Here is a 20,289-nt window from a genome sequence, read left to right on the forward strand (position 1 = left end):
GTCTTTGGAGTATATTTAAAATGGGTGGGAAGAATGTAGTTTTAGGAAGCCTGGAATAAGACAAGAGAATTTTACAGGGAAGTGCTAGGTACTTTACATCTGTGGTAATGAAACAATTTAAGAAGAGACAAAAATTACAGAAGGCTTGCGTTTTGAGTGAAAGGATTCGTGTGGTACAGATGAATGGCTTCAAATGGGATGATGTGGGATGAAAAAGTTACTTGTGTCAAACATTGAGGTGCTAAATTACAACACACACAATACTGTCAAAATAATCGAACTCAGCTATGTGTTCATTACTCTTCCAGCTACCTTTTTCTGTTTTAGTACACACCATCTTTTTACTTTGCAAATGTAAAAACTGAAGTCTGAAGAGTGAAGTAATTGCCCATCTAATGTCCTTCTCATTTGAGTATAGTAATAGTGTAACCACTATTACTAATAGGTGGGTTTTTTTTTTTCCCCCATTCAGGATTTATACTTCTGAGCTTAAGGTGAGATTATTTCTAATTGCTGTGTTTTACCCAACTTCAGATATTTTAGCCTTTTTTCTTATATAGTATAGCATAGAGACTAGGGTCAGGTCTGGGTTTGAGTGCTCGCTTCCTCTGTTAAGAGATACTACTTTATAAAATCTGTTTTCTTATTTATAAGATGTGAGAACTAAATACAGTAATGCAAGGCAAGTACCTAGCACAGTGCCTGGTGCTTTGAGAGTATTCGGTGTTGGTTATGGGCAAAGAATTCATTCGTGCACAAAATCTTTATGGACCATTCTAAATGCTCTACTAGGTGCCAGAGATGTAGCCATGGACTGAAGACAGATGAGGCCGTTCTTTTGTGGAGCTTACAGCCGAACAACACACATGTAAACCGTTAACCCAGATAATTTGATTGGGAACAATGCTATGAAAGGAAGAAGCAGAGACAGAGAGGAGACAGGTAACTGAGTAACGGCCCCGGCCATTGTAGACGGGGCGATCAGGGCACACCACTGAGGGAGATGATGTGAGGATGAGCCAAGAAAAGGAAAGAGCAAACCATTCGCAAAGAACCAGCAGAAAAGCATTTCAGGCAGCGGAACAGCAAATGCAAAGACCTCAAGCAAGGAAGGGCTCAGGGACAAGAAAAGAATTCGGTGTGGGGACGTTGTAGCTGTAGCGAGTGTGGAGGTGTGGCCCTGGCGAGGGTGGGGAGGAAGGAAATGGGCTAGCTCCTTGCTGTGTCGAAGTGTGGCTAGCTTCGTGGTGGCAAAGGATGGGGAACCACCCAGATGTCCGGTGGGAGATTGGAATGTGGTGACCCTGTAGGTGCAGATAGGGGCAGATCTCCCACCTCTGATAAGTGAAGAAAAGAAAACGGTGCAGAATAGTGTGTCGTATGCTCCTTTGTGTATGTGTGAGTGAGGAGCTATGCCTGGTGTGGATGCACAGGCATGTATTCTGCAGGGGTGCAAAGAAACCTATAAGGGCACGGGGTGATGAGATCAGAGAGGGAGACCTCACTCTCTGGTACCCCTTCGATGTCTTTTGAATCTTCTGCCTTATGCATGCGTGACCTATTGACAATCAATAAAACAGTTAAAAAAGAAACACCCACTCTCTCAAAAGGCATTGCTCAGGCAGTCACCTCCTTTATCCTTAGCCTCCTTTTGCAAACCACAGCTGTCCAGTTCACTGCTCTCCTCCCCTTAACCTTCCCATTTTACTACAGAGGACTGGGGTATTCAGGCTTTGAAGGGCATGGCAAATTGTTTTGTATTTTTATCTGAGTCTTGGGAAGCTATCAGTGTGTTTTAAGCAGAGGGTGGGAGCTGGTTTATGTCTTAAGATATATTTCTGGCCGATGTGTGTAGAATGAGTTGGGGGCAGGGTAGACATAGAAATGGTGAAACCCTGCAGAAGGCTTTAGGGGTAGGCTTGGTGGGGGATGGGTGGCTAATCTTGGTGGTGGCAGTGGGGATGGAGAGAGGAGGAATACTTTGGGATGTATTTTGGAGGTAATTAGTGATGGGTTGGTTGTGGAAGCTGAGAGAGAGAAAAGGAAAAATGAAGGATAAGTCCTGGTTCCCTTGGGCAACTTGGCGGAATGGTAGTATCATTTATGAGGTGGGGGGTCCTGGGGGAGGAATCCGTTTTGAGGGAGGAAGTGAAGCATCTTGCTTCAGGTACCTGAGGCGTATCAAATGGACCGTTGTCTGGACCGTCGGGAACTCTGGAGGGTCCGAGTTAGAGCCGTTGTTCTGGGCGTCGCCAGAAAGCGTCGCGCTGGTTGAGAGAGAGGGGTGCTGGAGCTTTAACGAGAGAAGTGTGGAATTGTCTTAGAGGTTGAGAGAGCAGAATCATTGGGGAAGTGTAGTCATGCTGGGCAGTGTTGCATGCCCTTTGAGGTTTGTGGTTTTGAATCTAAAAAGTGAAATCGGCCCGCCTGTGTGATTTTTCTCCGGCAAACTGCAGCCGCCTGAGTACAGGGTAGGTGGACAGAGGCAAGAAAAAAAGGCCCATAAGGGAGTTGGATAGATTCTAAGTTGGTGAAGAAGGAACTGAGGACAAGAGGAGGGTAACGGATGATGGGAAAATGGTGAGGTGACTGAATTGGGAGCTTTGGTGAGGTAAAATGACTGGTGAGTGGGAAGTAGGAGAGCAAGGAGTTTTCTGGAAGGGAAGAAGGTTGGGTGTTTGAAATCTGCCTGGGGGAGGTGATGTAGTTACTGGGTGGGGTTTTTATTGTGGAAAACCTCTATAAAATTGTGGGGTTTTATAGTGGAAAAGATGGGTGGTGAAGAGGACTGGGGAGTGATAGATGAGCCACCAGGATATTGCACGGAGACCGAAGCAGTGGCAGAAGACAAGCGGGGCAAGCGCTGTCTGTAGTGACAGCGGAGTGCCGGGAGGTCAGTAGGTGACAGGGCTGAGGGGCAGCGGGCAGTAGAGCCCCCGGCATGAGCTCAGAGAAGCTGATTGGGGCAGGGTGAGGACTGGGTCAGAGGACGTGGCCGTGGGGGGCCGAGATGCTTTCCGCGGGCCATCTGTCCTACCAGCCTTCCCCCTTCCGCTTTGTAGCCCGTGTCTCCCACAGCATTCCTGGTACAGGACAGCCTGAACTCTTACTGCTGTGGGGTTGAAATGGGCTCTGAACATCTATAGAAAGTAACAGTTTTGGAACGCTTTATAGTCCAAGGCATTGTTTTATAAGGGGGAGATTACCTTCCATCTGGACACGTTCCATGTCTTTTATTCAGCGTTGATCACACAATGCAGAGTGTCTCATTCTGGAAAATACCTTGTATGCGTGATCTTCTGGGGCTCAAAAAAGCTTCATCACAAATCAGATGAGTTCATGATTATGAACTCGTTTTGAAAAGGAGTGAGCATGGCTCAGTGATTCTGGACCCTTTTTGATGGCAGGGATCTTATTTTTAGTAAGTTTTGTTTTTAAAAGCTAATTCTTGTTCTCATGTGATAGTTGTATATTCAGTATCCATTGAGAAAATGCTAAATGATAAACTACTTTGAATTTAGAAGTACTTAAATGAATTTTGGTTTTATTAATTATGACAGCATTCACATACACTTGGAAAATGTTCGACATTTGTTCAGTCTGTATTCAGAGCAGTAAAGAAAACGTCTTCAGAAAGTAGAATGGGCTTGATGGATTCCGACTTGGCAAAAACTCTCAGCACTTTCCCAGGGTCACAGAGCTCACAGATGATTAGAAATCGCTTCTGTGATGTAGAGAATATAAGTGCAAGGTATCATTATTATTAATTATTGTAATTACTTAGGACCAGATGTTATAATAGTATTCATTTTAAATGGCATCCTGCCAGCAGCAGGTGATTACCTAAAACTATTTTCCTGGTGTACTTATTAAGCTTTTTCTCTCATGTCACGGAACTAAGGAAAAGGTGGTTTATTAGAAATGAAATCCAGATGGTCTCAAACAGCTCGGTAGTCATTTAAAGTTATTAATGTAACTGCAGAGCCTTGAAATACACAACCATTATTGCCAAAGCAATGTAATCGCAATCTGTTGGAGCATACATTTTTGGAATTATTTTACCTGATAAATTACTGAATTTCATAACTCTTATCAGCATACTGTTTTGAGGTGTGAAAGTATGTGTTCAGTTCAAAGAGCTACAGTTTACACAAAGCTTTGAGTTCCACTGGGTTTCATGTTTAATTTGGGGGATGGAGGTAAATTTAGCAGTAACACTAATAGCTCTCGGGTTTGTAACTTTCTGGAATTACAGACAGAAAGTTTATTACGTTTTGTAAGTGGAATTTTAAAATCCTACTCGGCTCATTATTTTGTGAACATTTTTCAGGGAGAAAGATTAAATGAAATTAGCTACATTCTGCTGTGGGCTTGATTAATCCTGGGCAGATCAGTGGCTAAAATAATTATCTTAATAATACCTTACTTACATTCATTGTTTATTTTAGTCTTATAACTCTCAAAAGAGACAGGACATTTTATAGACTACCACATGCGATTCATAGAGATTGGCGTGTCCAGAGGCTTATAGCCAGTAAGTCAAACACTATAATGTCTAACCACCTCACCTTTGTACCTTTTATCCAAAAGTTTCAGGAATGGCCAATTGGTGGGTCTGTCAGCATTTACGGTTTGGCTACCTCTCCTAAATTGTGGCTGGTGAAAACATGAGTCTAATAGAAGTTACAAGGCACACAGCCTTGAAAGCAAAGCCCTGTGACTTGCTAATTTCAGTATTGGGAGCTCTTGAGTTTGGCTCCTACCTCAACTATTGCAGTACATGTAGCATACAGGTCATTTTGTTAATTTAACTTTATTTTTTCTTAATAAGCAAGTGAATTACAAGACTTTACCAATGCTGTGGATGTTTTTCCCTTCTGCTTATAAAAGTAATATATACTTTTATTGTAGATTTTTTAGGAAAGCATTTAGAAAATTAAAATTACCCATAATCCTACTACGCAAAGAGAGCTAGTGTATTCCCTATTTATTTGTAAATATTATGTAAACATAGAGTTGAGTTGATATTTATAAGTCATATCTTACTTTTTTTTTTTTGTAAGTCATCTATGCCTAACGTGGACTTGAACTCACCACCCCAAGATCAAGAGTCATACGCTTTACTGACTGAGCCAGCCAGGCACCCCATTTCTTCCTTTTTTCACTTGCCATTTTCTCATGTCACTAAAAAGCCTCAATTCTTCATGTCAGATGATTATAAAATATTCAGCTATATGGATATACCATAGTTTATTTAATCATTCCTCTTTTATTTATTTATTTATTTTTTCAACGTTTATTTATTTTTGGGACAGAGAGAGACAGAGCATGAACGGGGGAGGGGCAGAGAGAGAGGGAGACACAGAATCGGAAACAGGCTCCAGGCTCTGAGCCGTCAGCCCAGAGCCTGACGCGGGGCTCGAACTCCCGGACCGCGAGATCGTGACCTGGCTGAAGTCGGACGCTTAACCGACTGCGCCACCCAGGCGCCCCAAATCATTCCTCTTTTAATTGCATATTCAGGTTGTCTCTGCAGAATTATAAGTGGAGACATTAAATTTTAGATGCTTACTCTGTGCTTAATTCTTGGGTATTAGAGCATGGATGCGGCTTTCAGAGAGAACCAAGGAGAAGTGAGAGAAAGCGGTGGAGACAGAGGGCATGGGAGTGGCCCTGCCTCTTTACCCATTTCCTTATGACTGACACAAAGTTCGTTTCTTTAACATAAAAAAGCTTCTTTGACATACTGTGAAAGCTACCTTTGTTAATAGAGCTGAATGCATCTTGTATTTCTTTAGGGATAGGTCCCTGGAAATAGAATTTTTTTTTTTTTAATCTTTATTTTTGAGAGACAGCATGTGAGCAGGGGAGGAGCAGAGAGAGAGGGAGACACAGAATGCAAAGCAGGCTCCAGGCTCCGAGCTGTCAGCACAGAGCCTGACGCGGGGCTCTAACTTACGAACTGTGGGATCATGACCCAAGCCGAAGTTGGCTGCTCAACCGACTAAGCCACCCAGGTGCCCCGGAAATAGAATTTTTGTGTCAAAGCTCTTCATGACTATGGCCAGATTGTCTTCTGTAATACTACATTTTACCTCCATCAGCAGTATATGAGAGTTTAGGAGTCATTAGACCTTGAACTACATTGAGCACAATCTTTTTTAACTATATAAGTGTTTTCTTGCCTTAATTAATATTTCTTGTATTGCTGACCAATTGGAGCTTTTATTTGATAAACTAAATAGACATTTCATTTCTTCTGAGTTGTCTATTCATTTCCTTTCCTCATTTTTCTGTCAGAATTAGTGATTTTCTTTTCTTTAAGATTTTGTTTTATTTTAAAGTTTATTCTTTTAAGGGGGGGGGCGGCGGAGAGAATATCCCAAGTAAGCACCAGGCTCCATGCTGAGCCTGACTTGGGGCTTGATCTCATGACTGTGAGGTCAAGACCTGAGCCAGAATCGAGTCGGACACTTAACCTTCTGAGCCACCCAGGCAGCCCTGCGATTTTATTTAAGTACTCACAACCCTGAGATCAAGAGTCACACCTTCTTCCAACTGAGCCAGCCAGCTGGCCTTGAATTAGTGATTTTCTTACCAGTTTGTATGAGAGTTCTTTCTGTTAGTATGCAATCTTTTGTCAAGGATTTTTCTTTTTAAGGACTTGTTATAAAACATAGTTATCAATCTAGTTTTCTGGTGTCAGCTAGCCCATGTGAAATTTTTTTCAGGGCCTGATAATATGCTGACTGGTTATAAGTCTACATAATTCAGTTTTTAGATTAACTGCCTATTTTAAGTAATGTTGATAATGCGTTTTGTCTTTCCAGAAAGAAGAAATGATGTAAATAATTTACTGTCCAAACTTTGAGGTCAGAGGTGAGAAGGAAGGTCAGGAAGACTATGGCCTGGCCAAATATTTTTCAAAGAGGAACTCTGTTCTCCCGATTCAGCCATCATCACGTTGTTGTGTTCTTGCTCACCTTCTTCAGGTATGTGGATGGATTGCTAAAACTGTTCTCTTGTGTGTTTTGGTTTGTTTGTTTGTTTGTTTGTTTGGGAGAGGTACTTACTGCATGGCAAGTGTTGAATGCACGAGTTGGCATGGGCTTATGAACTGGCTAGTTATTCTTTCTGTTGTACTTTTTGGTAGCCCCGTGGGCAGTGTTTGCCCATATTTGGCCAAAATGTTTGGCATTTTTGGTTGTCACACTGGGGGAAGGGGTGCCACTTGGAGTGGATAGAGACCAGGGATGCTGCTACAGACCCTACGGTGCACAGGCTGGCCTCCCACAACGGAGAATTTTCAGGGCCCAAAATGTCAGTAGTGCCACGGTTGAGAAACTGTGGTTCAACATGAAATTCTTTCTTTACTAAAACCAGGAGCTTCAGAACACAGGATGCACGTGTTCAGGATATGCCCTGTGCATCCTTGAGAAGTAAAGTAAAAATTGTATGAGACAATTGTAAGGAGCGTGACCAAGGAATCATCAGTATTTGTGATTCTGTGGCCCTCAGTGGCTCTCTTTAGTGGTCCATAGATGATATAAACCAGGCTGTTTGGTTTTAGGAGCCATGTTACTTATAACCCTGTGGCTCAGCTGTTTTGATGATTTCTTCTGGGTAGATTTTCTTTGGTTAATCTTTATTGAAGGCACCACAAATGATGTGATAGGTTTGTTTGGTTGTTTTAAGGCAGAACTAGGAAATGGTTCTCTAATTGTGTAACAGTTGATAGGTAGTTTTGGATGCTTTTTTTAGGGATAGCCGTTTGTTGGGGATGAGAGGAGGCATCAATATGAGGAAAAGACAGGACTCAAGAGAAAGCTACTGAGTGGCTAGTACAACAACAAGGGGCCAGTGGTTGCTAAAGACTTAAAATTCTTTACAGAACTGCCTCCATGATTTAAAGTTGGTTGGGATCAATCACGTATCTGTCTTCTAGGTGGAGGGATAAGTTAGGAGTGAACACAGGGGCTTATATAAGAAGACTAGTTAAGTTTTTCTTTAAAAAAAAAAAATTTTTTAACATTTATTCATTTTTTGAGAAACAGAGTGTGAGTGGGGGAGGGGCAGAGAGAGAGGCAGACAGAGAGTCCGAAGCAGGCTCCAGGCTCTGGACGGAGAGCACAGAGCCCAATGCAGGGTTCAAACTCACTGTGAGAACTGTGAGATCATGACCTGAGCTGAAGTCAGATGCTCAACCGACTGAGCCACCCAGGCACCCCCAGTTAAGTTTTTCTTTTGCTTGGCAGACTGTTTCAGTTGATAAAGCAAAACTTTTTTTTTTTTTTAAGAGAAGAATTCTAAAATTGAATAAAAAAAATGGGTTTTTATTGAATGCCATTTTCTTTGCTATTCATTCAGCTGTATTTCTTTTCTCTTTTGCAGTTATTCGTTGCTCCACGCATCAAGAAAAACTTTTAGCAATGTCAAAGTCAGTATCTCTAAGCAGTGGACCCCAAGTGCTTTTAACAAGTCCATTAGATTGCCTGTAGAGGTAAGTGGAACAAAGTGCTAGGACGGGTTCAGGAAGCGAGCCATGCCCACCCCTAAATTCCTCTGAAATTCTTCTAGTTTGTTTCATTCATCTGCTTAGGACTCTGAAAAATGGCTGTTTCCTATGGCATAAAAATCCAAACTATTCTGCCTGATTCTTAGCTTGCCCTGACTCAGACCTGTTTTACTTACCGTTCTATCCAGCTGCTTTCTCACCGTTTTGAAGTGACACAGTTCTGGTGAGACTGTTTTTTAATTGAGTTTCACAAGCACCTGTACTCATTTCTGCCTTTGAGATTTTGCTTATGTTCTTTTTTAGGCTCTTTCTCTTTTTTCCTTCCCATCTAAATCTGGCTTTTCCCTCTGTGGCAAGATAAAATGCCACTTTTTCTTCTTTTTTAGGTAATCTCTGCACCCAACATGGGACTTGAACTTGCAACCCAGAGTCCAAAAGTCACATGCTCCACCAACTGAGCCAGCCAGGCGCCCCTAAAATGCCACTTTTTCTATCAAATTTTTTCCTAGCTTCCACTAATTCCTGCCCCCCCCATCTGAACTGTGTCCGGTGTGTTACATAGTTTAATGTCTCAGTATTTAGGTACCTTGTGATTGTTTCATTTGTTTGTATCTTGCTTAAGAGTCTAGAAGTCAGGGAGTATGTATCCACTTCTTTGAATTCATTATGGATCAAGTGAATCCTTTGATGACCAGTTGGAATGGAGATGCTATTCTTTTTTTTTTTTTTTTTCCAACGTTTATTTATTTTTGGGACAGAGAGAGACAGAGCATGAACGGGAGAGGGGCAGAGAGAGAGGGAGACACAGAATCGGAAACAGGCTCCAGGCTCCGAGCCATCAGCCCAGAGCCTGACGCGGGGCTCGAACTCACGGACCGCGAGATCGTGACCTGGCTGAAGTCGGACGCTTAACCGACTGCGCCACCCAGGCACCCCTGGAGATGCTATTCTTTACGATACCCTATTTCAATATACAAATCCACTCCATGCATTATTTTAATGTTTTCATGTTTATTTTTCAGAGGGAGAGAGAGGAGAGAGAGAGACAGAGACACAGAGAGACAAAGCATGAACGGGGGAGGGGCAGAGAGAGAGGGAGACACGGAATCTGAAACAGGCTCCAGGCTCAGAGCTGTCGGCACAGAGCCTGATGCGGGGCTCAAACTCATGCACCACAAGATCATGACCTGAGCTGAAACCAGGAGACAGACACTCAACTGACTGAGCCACCCAGGTGCCCCACTCCATGCATTCTTTACCACATACCTTGAGTTCTACTTATGTGGAATTGTAGATACATATTAATATTCTTGGCATGTCTTCTTTTTTTTTTTAATTTTTTAAAATGTTTTTATTTATTTTTGAGACAGAGAGAGACAGAGCATGAGCAGGGGAGGGGCAGAGAGAGAGAGGGAGACAACAGAATCTGTAGCAGGCTGCAGGCTCTGAGCTGTCAGCACAGAATTGGATGTGGAGCTTGAACTCATGAGCTGTGAGATCATGACCTGAGCTGAAGTCGGACGCTCAACCGACTGACCACCCAGGTGCCCCATAACAGGAACTTTTAAAAGGAAAGATGTTAGGAATAGAGGGTTAGATTTCACACTGAGTCTTGACAGTGCTGTGTGCTCCCTGAGTACATCTAAATGATCAAATGACTTGTCACAAACCTTGGAGTGCCCTTGAAGGGGTCATGTGCTCTAACCTCTCAGCCAGTATAGATGCTTTCTTTGTCATTTTGAAAGATGATCACTCACCTTCTGCTTTAATACTTCTAGAAAGTTCTTTCTTATATTAGGGAAAAGTATTCTGCTGTTTAATTTTGATCTTGGGTTTTCTTCTGAGCCATTCGTAGTAGTCGATTCCTGCTGCGTGACAGCCTGTTGAATATTCAGAGAAGACCTTTCTTCCTAAGTTTCTCTCATTTAGGCCAACGTGCATGGTTCCTTGAACTGTAGCGTAGTGGTGCTGTGTGCTGAATGTGATTTTGCAGGTGCAGTCTGATTAATATACAGAGCAATAGGATTTGATTTCGGCACTAAGTTTCTGGTTATGCTGCCTAAGGCTGCCTTTGTTTTTTAGGTAACTGAGTTTGGCCGCCCCCAAGACCACCCCCAGGTTTGATGATTCACCAAGAGGACTCACAGGACTCAGCTTATAGTCATATTCGTAGCTGTGGATTATTACACTGAAAGGATACAGAGCAAAATCAGCAAAGGGAAAAGCATAGGCTGAGTTCTGGAGGAAGCCAGGTGCGAGCTTCCAAGAGGACTTTTTCAGTGGGGTCGTACAGGATGTATGTGATTCTTCCAGCAACAGGTTGTGACAACCTGTTTACCAGGGAAGGTTATTAGAGACTCAGTGCCCAGTGTTTTTATTGGGACTGGTCACATAGGCACCTTGTGCCTGACATGTACAAAAATTCCAGACGCCTAGGAGGAAAGGTTCAGCGTAAACCACATTGTTTGTACAAACAGTTTAGGTACAGTGAACCACTCTTAGTAGGAAAGGATGGGAACATTCCCAAAATCCAAGTTCTCAGGTGCCAGCCAGGGGCCAAACTCACAAGTAGGCGTTTTTGAGGAGAACAGTCTCAGGCCTGCTCTGTTAACTCTTTATTGCCAGTAACCATGTTAACATTATTATCTCTTGTGGGACTTGTATTAACTTTTCTGCTTAGGTGTTTATTTATTTACTTACTCTAATTGCTGCTAAAATAGATTTCACCATTCTGGTTTTTCAGAACTGTGGGTTAAGTACTTTGGATGGGTTGGTTATATAGAAGTCACGTTCAGACTTATCCTGGAGATCTTTGTATTTCCGTCTCTGCTGTCGTGGAGAGCAGTGCTGACCTTCCATTCCTTTCTTTACACTTTAAGGTCTGGGTTTTTTTTCTTTCCTTTTCTTTTCTAAGCCTACTGCTGGGAGTGGAACAGCTGGGGTGATATGTACTTTTCACTCTTCCTGTGCTTCTGTGTCTGTAACTGTCAGCGCTAGCCTCCATTTGAGACTTGCTTTCTTGTCTGAAGTGGGAAGAGTTCTTAGAACCAGAAGTTTATGGGGCGCCGGAGTGGCTCAGTGGGTTAAGCATCTGACTCTTGATTTTAGCTCAGGTCATGATCTCACGGTTCATAAGATCGTGCCCTGCATCGGGCTTTGCACTGACAGCATGGAGCCTGCTTGGGATTCTCCCTCCCTCTCTCTCTTTCTCTTTCTCTCTCTCTCTCTGCCCCTCCTCTGCTCATTCATGCTCTCTCTCTCTCTCTCAAAATAAATAAACTAAAAAAAAAAAAAAAAAAAGAACCAGGGGTTTATGTAAAATTATTCTGAAAAATAGTTTGCTAACATAGCGTTAAACATTTAAGTGTCCTGAACAGCATCATGAAAAATTACTTATTATAGTTTTCATTTTTTTTTTTTCCAACGTTTATTTATTTTTGGGACAGAGAGAGACAGAGCATGAACGGGGGAGGGGCAGAGAGAGAGGGAGACACAGAATCGGAAACAGGCTCCAGGCTCTGAGCCATCAGCCCAGAGCCCGACGCGGGGCTCGAACTCACGGACCGCGAGATCGTGACCTGGCTGAAGTCGGACGCTTAACCGACTGCGCCACCCAGGCGCCCCTATAGTTTTCATTTTAATGCATAGCTATCTTAGATGCTTTACAAAAAGAATTAAGCACACACAGTCTCTTCACCTGAGAATTTATCATGGATCCCACTGATATGGATGAACACTGAAAATAGGGAACAGAACATAAAATCTATGTTTAGAGATAGCAAGGAGGTAATGGTTAAATTTAATATTTGAGGACAACTTGACTGAAAATTGTAAGCAAGATTTTGTTCTCTTAAATTAAAAAGCCTTACCTCCCCAGACAGTACAGTCCTTCCATGAGAGCAGTGTGATTGAGTCTAAGCTGTCCAGGAGAGGGTAGCGGGATTCAGGGTGTCCTCAACACTCTGTCTCAAGCTCATCCACAGCTGCTCTTCCCCAGCAGAATCTCACGGAAAGCGATACCACTCACTGTGGTCAGAGAGCAGACCCCAGAACGGAAGTCAGCTTTAACTCATTCTCTGTGCACCACTTCAGGAAGCTCTTGTCAGTAGTTCCCCACCCCATGCCTCGCCCTCACTCTGTGCTAAACATTCTTACTTAGGAAACCCCCACGCACACAATTTCATGCTTCCAGGAAGTGCCTCGGTGCTTAGTACAGCCCCTCCCCCCCCACAACACGCAAAAACCCGACACGCATACAGGCCGGGGGAGGGAGGGCGGGGGTTCCCATGTTAATTGTATGTGCATGCAGGCCAGCTCAGCTACACCACTGCAGTGCATGGGATTTCACCGTGTGCAAGTCATTTCATTAAACACTGGGTGATTTGCTCTGTATGCATGGACCATTTCTCACTGGTATGTATCCTTCTGACAAGTCTGTCTGACTTCTGTTGTTGAAGGGAACTTTCTTTAGTAGGCTTGTTCTCTTACCCTATTTTCTGTATCTTTCTGTTAGTACTATTTTGTTTTTTGTTTTTGTTTTTGTTTTCCACTTGTTAAGTAGACCATCAAAAGTATATTTCAGCTGAATTCTGGTAGTAAAGCAAAAGAAAGCTATTTGAAATCTGTCCGTTCTTGTGAAAGCCACACCTGCAGGGAGTTTTGGTGACCTCTTGAGAGAGTAAAGAAGGACTCCTGAAACTTGGGGCAGCTGTTTGAGGCCACTGTCTCTAGCTCACATTGATGTGTGCCCAACAGGGCTTGGTCCTGGGTCCTAATGAGCATCAGGGCGGAAGATTGTGGCCTGAGGCAAAATGACTCGAATTGGGGAACTTTAGGGCCCCACTTAGTGCATGGAAATACCGATCGATCATTGTGTGGGCTGCTCTTTTCTCTACGTGACAGCATGTGAGGTGTTGTTAAAGGAGCAAGACTGATGCCTGAAGCCACACAGAAATAAGTCCCAATCCTTTAGAATCACACTTTATGCATTCTTTTATAATTTGGGGATTTTACTTTCTGTTAAACATTTTTTTTCTTTATTGCTGATTGTGATTTTTCTCTTTAATATTCTAAATTTTTTTTTTTCAACGTTTATTTATTTTTGGGACAGAGAGAGACAGAGCATGAACGGGGGAGGGTCAGAGAGAGAGGGAGACACAGAATCGGAAACAGGCTCCAGGCTCTGAGCCATCAGCCCAGAGCCCGACGCGGGGCTCGAACTCACGGACCGTGAGATCGTGACCTTGCTGAAGTCGGATGCTTAACCGACTGTGCCACCCAGGCGCCCCTCTTTAATATTCTAAAGTCAGAATTTCTTTCCTGTAACAACCCATCTCAGAAATCATTTATTCTAGGAGTTCTCTCAGTTTTTGGGTTGAGGACCCCAAAGAGTTTTTGGTTTTGTGGGTTTACATTTATAGATATTTTAGAAATTAAAACTGTTTTAGAAATTAAAACTGAGAAATTTAGGGGCGCCTGGGTGGCTCAGTCAGTTAAGTACCCCACTGCAGCTCAGGTCATGATCTTGCAGTCTGTGAGTTCGAGCCCCGTGTCGGGCTCTGTGCTGACAGCTCGGAGCCTGGAGCCTGCTTCAGATTCTGTGTCTCCCTCTCTTTCTTTCTCTCTCTATCTCACAAAAATAAATAAACATTGAAAAATTTTTTTAAAAACCTGAGAAATTGGAAAAAAACCCACCTCATCTCTTTTTTAGTTATTTTTTAAATGAATTAAGTAAACCCATAATGTGTTAACGTAAATGACATTTTATAAAAAATGAGTTTTCAAGACAAAAAAAAATCACTTCATGAGGAGAATGACATTGATTTACATTTTTGCAAATCTCACATGTGGCTTAGTAGAAGATAGTAGAGTTTCAGTCTGCTTCTGAATTCAGTCTCTTGCCATCTGATCCTTTGCACTGTTCGAAGAGAATTTGGCCTTTCACAGATACACAGTGGAAAGGGGAGAAGTACTTTAAGAGCTTTTTCAGCTGATTGTGGGCATGTGTCTTTGATAGTACACCAGAATTTGACAAGTGGCAATTTCTTAAAGGTTACTTGCCGTGTGGAATCTGAAACTGTATCGATTAGCTTTTTGTACACTTATATTAAGATCCATTTGTCTGTCTTGTACTTTGAATGGATTTTGAAGTGACAGGATCATTTCGTTCTTTTTTGAGGACATATCTGCCAAATACCCAAATCTGAATAACTGTGGCTCCTCTGTCAGTCATTCTTCCAAGTAAAAAAACCGTATTGTGGCTCGTACTTCACACGCTGCACGTGTGCTCTTCCTCGGGACAGCCATGGTGCCTGGATGCCGAGCACTGGCACACAGAATATTAGAGATAAGCAGACTTGAGGGCCAGATTTAATAAATTTAATACTTTTTGCTTCTCGCCAAATATTTGAGCATCTAGCATGTACCAAGGACATTCTTAAGTGAAATCGGCCTGTTTTTGTTTTTTTGTTTTTTTAACTGTGAGCATGGCCATAAAGAATATACGATTAATAGTAGGGTCTGGCGTAACAGCCTTGACTCATGCTGAGCCACGAGGAGTTTTACCCACCGCTGCATACGCACCGTCAGTGCAAAAGAAGAAAAAAAGCAGCTCACATTTTCGTATTGTGCAAATAGCTTTGACCTTGCAAACCCTCTCGTGTGTGTTTCCTTATCTACAGAGTACTGATTTCCTCTGTGCAACCTCCCCAGGGCTCTGTGAGGGCGGGCAGAGGCCGTAGGTGCAGGTGCTTTGAGAGAGAGAAGGACTGACAGGTACCGGTGGGGACTGACCTGGCTCTTGTGTTGTTGTAGATCTGGAGCAGCAACCATTTGTTCCCCAGCGCAGAGGAGGCCACTCTTTTCCTTGGAACGCTGGACACCATTTTCCTCTTCTCTTATGCTGTGGTAGGTTTTAGAATTTGAGGGTTTTAGGTTGAGGAAAGATGTTATATGGAAACGACTGCACGCTTACTAAGTGTTTAAGGGATTCTAGAATTTCCTGACCCAGGAGAGTTCAGTTTTGCCGAAGTTTATATTTTGTGTTCTTCCCATCCATCTACCCAGCCATTCATTCATTTTTCATCCATCTGACAAATATTTACTGAGAACCTATCATGCGCCAGATACTCTTCTAGTCTGTGGGAGTTCATCAGTGAGCAACACAGGAAAAATCCCTAGCTTTATAAAGCTTACGTTCTTGGGTGGGAGCTAAGGAGGACCAACAGTAACACGGCGCTGTACATAAGCAAATAAAGAGGATGGGTGAAGGTGATAGGTGCTGTGGAGAAGAATAAAGCAGGGAAAGGGGAATACATAGCCCCGGGTGGGAGTTGTAATTTAGGTAGGATGGCTGGGGAAGACCTCGGGTCGGAGGCTGTATTTGAGCCAAGACCCGATGTGAATGAGGTCTGGGTGATTAGAACAGAGAGACAGGAAGTGAGGCCAGAGAAGGTATGGGGCTCAGACCTTTAGGGCTTTGGTCCCTTTGTTGGGGCTTTGACTTTAACTTTGAGTGAGATGGGAGCCATGGAAGGTTTTGCGCAGACAAGTGCTGGGATCTGCCCCGTGTTTGTACAGGTGCACTTGCTGCCCTGGGTGACTGAACCAAGGGCAAAGGCAGAAACAGGGAGACAGGTTAGGCTATTCCGGTTTTGAGGTGAAGGATGATGATGTCTCAGATCCAGGGTGGGGTAACAGAGGTGGGAAGAGGTAGATTTTACTTGTGTTCTGAAGGTAGAACCAATAATTCTTTTTCCTGTTGCGTGTGGAATATAAGAGAAAGAGAGGTGTCGAGAACAACTCTAGGGTAGAAGTATCATAGCAGAGTGGAGGACGGTGGGAGGGGTAGGCTTTGGGGGCAGTCTCTTTTAGATAGGTTGCATGTGACATACCTATTATTGCCCAAAGGATGAAGAGTAGACATTTGATTATGTGAGTCTCTAGTTCAAGGTAGAGGGTCAGCCTAGGGGTACAGATTTCAGAGTCTTTGGCATCTAGATAATTTTCAGTTAGGAGACTGGATGGAATCATCCAAGGAGCAGGTGAGGCTAAAGAAGAGGTGCGACAACTGAGCCATGGGGCTTCTGTTATCTCGAGGCAGGGGACGTGAAGAACGGGCACGTGGGCAGAGGTGCAGCAGTAAAGGGGGAGAACCGAGAGATGGTGGTGTCCTGGAAGCCATACCAGCATGGCAGGCGCTAATTCTCTGTCCAAGGTAGTCGTCTTGGATCGGGCAGCTGGGATCTCTGGTTGTGGGAGCTGTGTGGTGGCGGCTGAGTTCAGGCCGCGGGGAGCATACTGTGAGCCATCCGTGCTTTTCTCCCAGGGTCTGATTTCGTCTCTTGCAGATGTGTCCAGTTATAAAAAAGCCTTTGATTACATATCCAGGTGATGTGAAACACCAAGTGAAAGTCCCAGAGTAATCTCTGAGTGTTTCTTTGGGCAATTATTGGAGTATCTTTTCTTCAAAGAGGAAGCCTGTAGTAGTAGAAACAGTTGGAGCAGATCGTGGATCAATTAGCCTAACTTCACCCTGGGCATTTTGAGTAGGAAATCCCAATAACGTGGTCATTCAGTTATAGGTGGAGCACCCCCTGTGGGTGGAGCACTCCCTGGAGTGCTTGTCGCTGAGCCTTTACGGTGTATGTTAAGAAGCAGCATCGTCCAGTGCAAAGACCACCTCTACCACAGTCAACTGGCTGTGTCATATTTGTTTTCCAAATGGAATTTAACCCTTTTTTTGATCTTTAGTTTCCTCTTCTCTAGAGTTGTGATCAGGATTCAGTAGGTTTAGGAGATAAAGGGGCCACGGGCAGTCCGTGATCATGCTTCTTTATCTCGAGCCGCACGTCCCTCTGGCACTTCAGGCATCATGTAGGCATTTGGAATAGCGCAGAATAAATTGGTTCCCCCATCTGAAACATTCAGAGATTTTCTTCACCCCCTTTACTGTCTGTAGCATAAGACGTGTGAGTGGCAGCTACGGAACATAGAATCTGAAGCTTCCAGGTGTTTCTTTTGAAGTAGCGACAGGTCGATGATGAGACATACCGTCTATTTTCTCTAGTGTAGATACAGTCGGTGTATCAGAAACACCTATGCCTGGATTTAGGTTTTCAGTCAAGACATTTATTCATATTAATGGAAGAAACCCAGTGTATTGCCCTTGGCTCCTTAGTCTGCCTTGCGGCCGTGACCACCGGATTTTGATTCTTGCCGCTCAGTGGGAGGAGAGCAGGAGGCAGAACGTTTGTACTTATCTTCAACTAATTATTGGCTTTGTGCCCCTACACTCCCTGCCTCGCGAAGTCATGAAGCCCAAGGGTCAGATTAAGCAGGCAGTGCTTGTGCCCCAGAAGCTTCTGTTGTGCAGGACGCGTTGTGACACATCTTGATTTCAGAATGCAAATGGCTAAGTGTAACCCCTGTGGGAATGCACATCGCTGATCCTTAGGAGTTAATCTGTTCTAGAAAAGGAAATATATTTGCGTGCTTGTTTCATTAGCATTTTTGCTTTGTTTTGTTTTGGGTTTTCCAGTCTCCTTTTTAGGCAGTGATGGGGATCCACTTGTGGTAGAACCAGAGTTTACACTGGATTGTAGTATTTGGGTACGTGAGTTTGTTTACAGTGTAATGTGCAGAAACCCACTGTCATTTCACGAAACATGTGTGAAACTGATGGAGACAGCTAGTCTGGGCTTATGAACGAAGTTTAATTTTGAGTCATGTCAGTGTTTTGTTTCCCTCACCTGCATTGCATTGTATCTTCCTGTTTTTCATGCTGTGTCATTACTCAGAGCTGTAAAATAAACATGCTTTATTTTTAGGGCCTTTTCATCAGTGGAATTGTTGGAGATCGGCTTAATTTGCGATGGGTTCTGTCGTTTGGCATGTGTTCTTCTGCACTAGTGGTAAGTTCAAAAGGTATTAGTGTTATCATTATCGACATCATCAATATTATCATCTTGGTCAGGTATTTTGGAATCCAAGTCCTCTCTCTATTTCTATACGTAGAACAGGAGAGTAGAATTAATCTTCCATTTTTTTAGTACCTTGTGTGCCTTTTCAACTTGAGGGAATCTTTTTATTTTTTATTTTTATTTTTTTTTAACATTTATTTATTATCGAGAGACAGAGCATGAGACAGAGCAGAGAGGGGGAGACACAGAATCCGAAGCAGGCTCCAGGCTCCGAGCTGTCAGCACAGAGCCCGACGTGGGGCTCGAACTCACAAATTGCAAGATCATGACCTGAGCCGACGTCAGACGCTTAACTGACTGAGCCACCCAGGCGCCCCATCACTTAGGGGAATCTTTTTAAAGTGAGATTTGGATCATGCCCCTTCCCTGATTCGTTCACCACCAAAGCCAAGCATAAATAGCACGGCATTCAGTGCTCTCAAGAACCTGGTCCTGAGCCGCCTTGGTAGTTGGGTTGACCACTACACTTCACCACTTGGATCTGGCCATAATTTTTCCCGTGGTCCTAACACAGCCTGTGTCTTTCTGCCTCACTCTCTTTGCTCTCGCTCTTCTTCCTGCCTCCAATGGCTCCCTGTTCAGTTAGCTCTCCATAGTCTAACTCAGGGTCTCCTGCAAGTGGCTGGCTAAATGGCAGTTCTTTCATAGTGCCTTACTCTCCTGACCTCCTTCGTTCCTGAAAGGGATCGCTTCCTCTTCCGGGCTCCCCCGCCATAGCACTTACGTTGTCTGCTGCTTGGGCTGCTGATTTCTGTATCAGTCTTGTTTTCCCTGGGGGTCTGCAGCATGATGGTTGAGGTCACAGATTTCCCGAGACCTGGACTACCTGGCTGTCACTTCCTCTTCCGCCATCTCCCAGCTGCCATTGCTCTTGCTTCAGCCTCATTGAAGACCTCCCCATAGGGCTGATAGGGAGGCTCTTGCGAGTTTCTACGTGCGAGGCCTGGGGAACAACGCCTAGCTAATTTAGTGCTCTAGAGGTCAAGATCCACATTTGATGCATCTTTTTTGTTTGTTTGTTTCTTAGCTCCTAGTGAGGAATTTTTATTGGTTGAATGAAAGCATGGATTTCAGTTAGACCCTATTTTATGATTATTTTCCGATATCTGCCACTTGAGAGATTGAAACACTTCATTCATTCGTAGCCTGCTTGCCTACCCACGTATACATCTTATTTTAAAACCTGTATACATTTTGTTTTGTTTTTTTACATTATTTGAAAAATTGAAGTATGTGCATGAACCCACCCTTCTTGGTGTGTGGTTCCAAGTTTCAACAAACGAGTCCAGTTGTGTCACTACCGTTCTTCCCTCCTCCCCCAGCCTCTGGTCAGCAACCACTGACCGTTTTTCTCTCCTTATACTTTTGCTTATTCCAGAATGGAAACATATAGTATGGTGCATTCCATTTTTTAACCCATGCAGAATATTCCCCAAAGAAATTTCAACTGCAGACAAAATGTTCACTTGAGCAAAATGCCTACAAAAAGCAGTTGCTTGGCGAACGCTACTGATTTACCGAGCTGATCACAGCTTCCACCGGTTCTCTCGACAGCTGCAGTAATAATGATGCTTGTGTGTCCTGGACCCACGGTGTGTGTGGCCCTGCGCTGACTGACCTTATATCCACAAACTCGGTCCTTGCAGTTGTCCTCCACACACATGGGCCTGAGGACGAGAAAACGAGAGCTGTATGATGGGGTCGAACAATGAGGATTGAACTTTTTAGAGCAGAAGATCCACGTTGAGCCGGGGGGTGGTCGTCAGGGAGCTTTGTGTTGTTTGACGTCTTTCG

The 20,289-nt window shown here is 43.7% G+C and overlaps 1 protein-coding gene across 1 annotated transcript in view; it reads left to right on the plus strand.

Annotated features, from left to right (window-relative positions):
* SLC37A3 (solute carrier family 37 member 3) overlaps positions 1-20,289 on the plus strand; it is a 47,367-nt gene that overhangs the window by 5,177 nt on the left and 21,901 nt on the right. Inside the window, 4 exon segments of the mRNA XM_040471797.1 lie at positions 6,831-6,992; positions 8,392-8,500; positions 15,329-15,421; positions 18,343-18,426. Coding sequence (XP_040327731.1) covers positions 6,904-6,992; positions 8,392-8,500; positions 15,329-15,421; positions 18,343-18,426 — 375 coding nt within the window. The 5' untranslated portion in view covers positions 6,831-6,903.

The sequence above is a fragment of the Herpailurus yagouaroundi genome, unplaced genomic scaffold, assembly GCF_014898765.1.
Source record: "Herpailurus yagouaroundi ecotype Mexico unplaced genomic scaffold, PumYag 100, whole genome shotgun sequence".
Taxonomy (NCBI): domain Eukaryota; kingdom Metazoa; phylum Chordata; class Mammalia; order Carnivora; family Felidae; genus Herpailurus; species Herpailurus yagouaroundi.